The 7,089-nt window shown below is 39.3% G+C and overlaps 1 protein-coding gene across 1 annotated transcript; it reads left to right on the top strand.

Moving 5' to 3' along the window:
* The first annotated feature begins 555 nt into the window (after window positions 1–555).
* On the top strand, window positions 556–3,346 carry LOC107226048 (chymotrypsin-2). Its single transcript, XM_015666725.2, has one exon. The coding sequence runs from the start codon at window positions 611–613 to the stop codon at window positions 1,502–1,504; it is 894 nt and encodes a 297-aa protein (XP_015522211.2). The 5' UTR covers window positions 556–610; the 3' UTR covers window positions 1,505–3,346.
* The last annotated feature ends 3,743 nt before the right edge of the window (window positions 3,347–7,089 follow it).

Here is a 7,089-nt window from a genome sequence, read left to right on the forward strand (position 1 = left end):
GTCGGTTTAGGGTAAATTACGATAGAAATTCGCATTAAATTCGATGTTTAATTAGATTATAAGTTGGTTGATGTCTAGTAAACATCATGCAAGTCCAGTTACTGAGAATGGCACCCTAGTCATGGTTTAAATGGCAAAATAATTCCCCATGTTCATAGGTGACACAAAAAATCACCAAGCTGCAGTAGTGAGTTATCGAAATGCGATTGGAAGTATCTAATAGGATAGCAATAATATTCCCATATCTTAGTATAGGCCGGACATGTTATTGCCGCCTTATAACCAGTCTAGTTCTCGTACGAGTAGAATATCATAAGACGATAGGCTAACGAAGTGTATCCCCAGCTACAATTAAGTCACTGCCTGATAAGACTTATAGATTATGTTTCTCAATACCAATGTGATTTAGTACTTACAAGCTTTACTAGTCGATCCAATTCACAATTTAACTCAGTTCATCAAGAGAATGATAGACATGGCTATAAATTACCGAAGTAAAAATTCAATCTTGTTAACGCATGAATGATGTATCGTTAGTAATAAATGCGTTCAGTGTGATAATATAAGTCGACGAGCTCATTCGTTTCAAAGTGCTAGATCCACATCGATCATGAAAGTCAATATCATACTAACAGTTGCAACGTGCATTTGCCTTTCGTTTTCTCAAGGACTGGAGTCGAAAGAGTCAAGTCAAATCGATACCAATGTCGATTCCAGCAGACGCATTCTTTTCGGCGAGAAAGTCAACCCAATGGATTTTCCATACTTGGTACAACTAAGAGAAGACACTGACGGTTGGTTCTGCGGTGGGAGCGTCATAACCAACCGATGGATTCTGACCGCAGCTCATTGCTTGAATGGTGCGACATGCAATATGGTGAAGGTGCTGCCGGCCGCCCTATTAACGACCTCCGAGTTGCGGATTTATGCAGACGAGTGCCACGGTCATGAGCAGTACGTTCACCCTCGCCCAAAATTTGACATCGCACTGATCAAAGTCAAGGAAGACCTCTTGCGAGACGCGCACGCCAAAACAATCCCTCTGCCTGCGCCAGGTAACGCGTTTTATCCTCCAGGAACCAGAGCTCTTCTTGTCGGTTGGGGAGTGAATGAGCATAACCAACCACCTGGTCACCTTGTGAGCGCATACGCACCTGTCGTGGACTGGCAAACATGCAACCATAATTTCAAATCCTATCAGGCCTCGTGCCAATCCAGAGCAATGTGCACGGCTTCTGACATACCGGCAAGATCTCTGTGCACCCAAGGCGTTGGAGATTCTCCAGCTGGGACTTGTCTCGGTGATTCGGGAGGTCCCATCGTCATAGATGGCGTTTTAGTTGGGATCAGTACTTTGGTTCTTATTTTAGAAGATGGGCGTTGTACAATTGGAGCTCCGTCGGTTTACACGACTGTCGCCGATTATCTACCTTGGATCTATTCTTTTATTGATCCTGCGAAAGACACTTCGGAATTCATAATTCGCGTCGAGTCTCCGGAGTAAGCATTTTTTCAGTTGTAACACATCCGGAACAAACAACTTTTCGAATTCGTACATATTCTAGGAATCTCATTAGAGGGGATAGATATCGAAAAACAGCTAAGCAACTGGTCAGAATTAGATACGAAATTGACAGAATATGTTATAGATTAAAAATATCTTGCGAAAGTCACTGCCACAAATCATAACTTTCATCAATCTAGTAATCAGAACAAGACTACTTTTTGGTATTGAAGCTTTTCCTGAATAAGAGGAGTGCTTAACATTTCCGATATTGGCTTTGTTAATCGTATACCGAGAACCCTTATGGACTTTTACATCGTGATCACCCGTGTTGAATTCCTCAAGATTTTTATGTTGCTCATCTACGTGATCAGGTATAGTACATAAACCTGATTTCTAACGTTTGGTTGGTGCTTACCTGCCAGAGTTTTCAGACCACAATGTTACTATCAATTTACATAGCGCCATTATGGCTTGTACTGCCCAGTCAAAACTGTCAGAGCAGTGGCATTATAGGAATTCAAGGTGTCAAAACGAATAGAAAACAGAAATTGTCAATTTAGTTCAATCTCATAAACCGTTCTCCTGTTTCTACGAAGTTCACTTAAAAAAGTGTAAGTATTATAGTTTGTTGTTCAATGAATCTATCGAAACATTATTGAAGTAAATAAATACCGGAAAATTATTTACACATTCTGATCACGCAGTATAAGGTACTAATTGGAAGTTAAAAATAATAAAAACGTAGATATAGAAGAAAAATAGTAATTAAGTTTGTTGCATGTGTTCAAATTCCCCGTATGGGACACGCACGTGTGGGTATATGTGTAGCACTTAAACGCGAAGTGAACCTGGTTATCTAGTCAGTTATCGTTCGCGCTAGAGATTACATTAAATCGATTACTTCGTGTTTATTTTATCTGCCTTTTTCCACATGCACCTCCATCGCCGATTAATAACAAAGTTCAAAGAGAAAGGAAAACGGTCTAAACGATTGTCAGCATGATCGCACTCGAGAAGATATTATTTTATCCACCGTGGAGCATTGACGTAAGGGTGCATCGCTCACTTGCAGTCGCACAAGATGACAGCCCTGCGGTGTCGCATTAAAAGTATTTTTTAAATAACATAGCTCTCATGTTGAAATGTAACTGTGTGCTTAAAGAAAATGTTCTAATTTGTGAATTACTGTAAATATATGGTACAAAAATTATGTTTGTTATTTCAAACATAACCTCGCCGAACCCTAGGTGACACACAAAATTAGAGATTTCTCGATAATATAAATCGTCGAAAATTTTGGAAAAGAAGGCCAACGAAGAGCTCCGCCGCGAGGGTGTGACGTCCTAACCATCAGTTCCGGATAAATTAATAGCTAGATTCAAAGTTGAATAGCGAAAGTGAACTGGGACGTATAATCAGTAGTTTTGGATCACCATTATCTATTAAATACTGAAGTGTAACGAAGAAGCATCGAGAACCGCATAAGAAAATTATAATTCAAGTGTTATATCTAGTAAATATGAAAAGAAACTCGATTGGAAAAATAATAGTTGGATCTAGAACTTACCTTGCCTGCTCGAATTGATAGGTGTAGTCCACAGCGAGTGACTTATTGTAAGAATAAAGTGATGTGTTCCTCTGTTAATTGTGGCATGATAGTATTTGCATTGATATCACGATAGTTGCCAGAATCTGGTGAGATAAATATCAGTTCCAAAGACTCATTATCATTTGGGTTGTCAATATTCGGTAGCTACAACAAAATTATTGTTATTGTCGTACCAATGTAATCTGAAGTAATAATTTACAAAAATTGAATTATGTTTTGGAAAGGAATTAAATACCTATAACCAAATTTCATGGCTATGTAATACTAAATACTATTTCAAATCAAAACTCAAGCATACAATATTACGTAAATTTCATTTACCTTTCCAGCAGATCTTGTTCCTTTGCTTTGAGAAAAGCACGACGGCGACTTAATTCCTGTTTTGATTCGTTAACTGTCCAAGCAGAATACTTTTGCATTTCAGAACATTCAAATTTCGTGTGAAAGTGGACCAACAATTGTGGCACCACCTGCACTCGGCTTGACAACTGTGATTCCCCGTTATCGAAAGAACTGGAAAAAAAACCGCAGCGTATGCTCCGTAGGTCATGCAGACAGGTGGCCGATTCGAAATTATATCCGGAATAAGAACATGTCGATTCGGTACGACCTACAATTGCTTCTGATTGCCCCTCGATTTCTGATCAATAATCTCGCAGTTTCCTTATTTGCTCCGTCACAATTTCCAAGAAAACTGGGAAAAACGATACATACTCGTCAAGTGACAAGCGGTCGGGTAGCAGCAGTTCGAACGCATGTATCCGACAAAAAAAAAATTATAATTTGGCACGGCGGCGAATTGCTCCTCATTGCTCCGTGATTATTTGACAATTGTCGACCAGTTTCATTATTTGCTCCTTCGCAGTTTTCGAGCAATCTCGGAAAAGCGACGCCCACTCGTTCCACACCGAAGATTCGGGGGTCTGGCTGATTCGATCTCGTATGGGTGTCGAAAAAATGATAATTCGGCCGAACTTGACTATACTCGGAATTGTTTTTCGGTGGTTGATAACCATACGTACGGTTCAGCAATTTGCTCCTGCCTAATTATCGAGTAAACTGGAAAATTTTGAGACGAGGACTTCGATTCTTGTCTCGCGGGTTATTTAAGGATCTTGAATAACGGGATTATTACGGATTTGACAAGATTATTCTTTATTGAAATAAGTTGAATGGTTACAAAACGGAACGCCAGACAACGACTGACTCGAACTTCCGGCAAAAGCCACTATCGAACGTTTGTGACACGCTCATTGGCTGCCTTACTGGCCACGCCATTGGTAGCGCTCTCAGGCGCTCGACGAGTCAGACGAAAGAGGCAGGAGAGTATGAAAAACTTTATTTCTCAACAGAAAAGACCAAAGCATCTGATTTATAGGTTATGTCGATGAGCGGTGAATTCGGAATTGCATTCGCAACAATAAACGGTAATTTGCTTTAAGAGACAATTGCTTCCAATCTCTCCTGGGTTCATTCCTAATCATTTACTAATTAAGTCAGTTGCTTTTTTATAGTTTTCGACAGTCTTCTCCAACTTCTGGCTGTTATCCAGTTGGATTCACTTATCACTCAATTTTTCACTTTACCCCATTATAATTCTTTAAAATCTCCAAAAAACCACCAGGGCTTATTCCAGAGTACAGATGAGTGGCGTTAGATTTGAACTCGTATCCCGTTTAAAAGGATAAGAATCCGAAACAAAGAATAAATGCTACCACTTGCTGTTTAATTACTCCTTATTGCTCCACAATTATCATTCATTGCTTCTCAGCTGGCACTAATTACTCGTTCTTCACTGTTTATAATTTAATTTGCAAATGGAGAAAATGAATGGGGACTGTGTTTCGGCAAAGTGATGATGAGTTACTGATAGGCAACACAGAAGATATTTATTTAACAAAACTAGACTGATTCTGTAACTCTGGAATGTTGCAGAATGGCCAAAACGATACCGCAAACAATTCTTGTCAGCTTTTAGTTATCAAGTTTCGTCCCCTGTGTTTAGGCTGAATAGAGGATCATCCAAGTGAATTTCTAGTTTTAGATTCATCATTCATTTGTCGTAGGAATTCGATACAGCTCTCAGCAAAGCTTCATCCAACATCTGGTATTAATAAGGAGGAAGAAAATGATCATCTTAAGTTAAAAATATTGATGGTTTTCTTCAACAACGTGAAATTATGTATGGTGATAAAATACAAACGTGCTCCGATAATGACGTTTTCAAGCTCCAAACCAATTATGCGTATTTTAACCACTTCAATGGTAAAAGGAGAAAACACCTGCCTCAAAATAATGCTCTCGTGAATAGTTTCAAAGTTGAAAGATTTCAGGATCAACAGTACATACGTTCAGCTAACACAAATTGCCTTCCATTGAAATATTTAATAGATTATTTAACACATTGAACATTCATATTTTTATACTATATTACCAATTTTGCAGTATACAGAGTGACCCAGGACTATCGCTCCATATGCTGGTAATGCATTCCTCATGAAAACCTGTAACTGAAACGTTTATTACGGCGAAGAACAGGGCTGTCAGATCATCCAATTTCAAACAGCTGTAAATCCCAAATATCACATCTCGTATCGAAAGTGAAAAACGCTTCAGTTCACGGGTGCCAACTTTTATGAAACCCAGGGTTTGCTTTATAATAAACGGGGGAGTGGAGGGGAGGGGGTGGCTAGGCAGAAACAGGAACCTTCTTGAAAAAAAAAATCGTAAAACGACACACTAATAATGCACGTGTTAAAAAAAACTGATGATAAAATCTAGAAGATCTATGAAGTTGGATCACCCATCTACTTATATTGCACCAGTTCTTTGAAATTATGAGTTATTTTATACAGACAACGAAAGTACTAAGTACAGAACCATCTATTAAGTTAAAAACATTAAATATTCCGACACATTCAAGACTATGTACTCTAACCGTATTATTATGTTTATTGAAACGTTATTCTTAAAGATAATTACGAGGGCTAAAGACGGATACTGTGGTAACTTGGTATATGAAAGAGAGAGGATGACTTGGAAAATCGGTGGATATACGAACAGCTCTTGTGATCACAAAGAGAGTACTTAGGAGCCAGTCCTACGAGGTACACTAATTAACTGTGCTCTGCCTCTGCGACCATGTAGCTATTATTCGGTTATCGAAATAAAGGATCAATATAAAGTATTTACTGGCAATTTCTTCGTTGGCGCCCATCCCGTTCCCTACAGTTACCCTACGGCGCAGTTACTGACCTGAATAATTAGTTATTGAGAGATAATTAGAGAGAAAGATATGATTGTTGGGCGCCAAACGCAGGTGCATCACAAAATAGATAATTAGAAGAGAGGGTATAGCTAAAGACAAGATCAGGTTCTACGACGGTTTTGCACAGCTTGCTCAGTACAGACATGGTAATGGCAGAGGGGGGGAGGGGTTGGATCCAATAGATAAAATACAAGAAACAGGTGCAGCAGGAATAGTATCAAGTATATTGATCAAGAAGTGAGAAATATTAATAACAAACGAACAACTGAAGAGATTTAAGGCTGACGCCGACTAAACCGCGGCGGACCGCGAAGGACGGCGGCGAATTTTTCGCTCATACAGTTATCCATATAGGTGTTCACACTAGACGGCGGCGTACCGCGGCGGAACGCGGCGGACCGCGGTGATTTTTCGCGAGTTCCAGGTTGGGAATATTTCGGCGGTGCGCCGCGGATCGCCGCCGTTTAGTGTGAACACCCGACCGATGCCGAAACTCACCCCAAGTATGAAGATAGGGCTTGCGTTACTTTGTTGTAGATAGTTATGGTTTACAAGGATTCTTCTCATTCTCTCCGCTGTTCTTGCGAATAATGAATGTATTCATTTTTACATCTTAAATAAATCCTATAGAAATTAAATAAATGTTACGTAAGTAATTACTTCATTTTTAAGGAAATTTAAGTAAATGTGAGTTTTAGAACAACA

This window comes from Neodiprion lecontei, chromosome 1, assembly GCF_021901455.1.
Source record: "Neodiprion lecontei isolate iyNeoLeco1 chromosome 1, iyNeoLeco1.1, whole genome shotgun sequence".
In the NCBI taxonomy this organism is placed as follows: domain Eukaryota; kingdom Metazoa; phylum Arthropoda; class Insecta; order Hymenoptera; family Diprionidae; genus Neodiprion; species Neodiprion lecontei.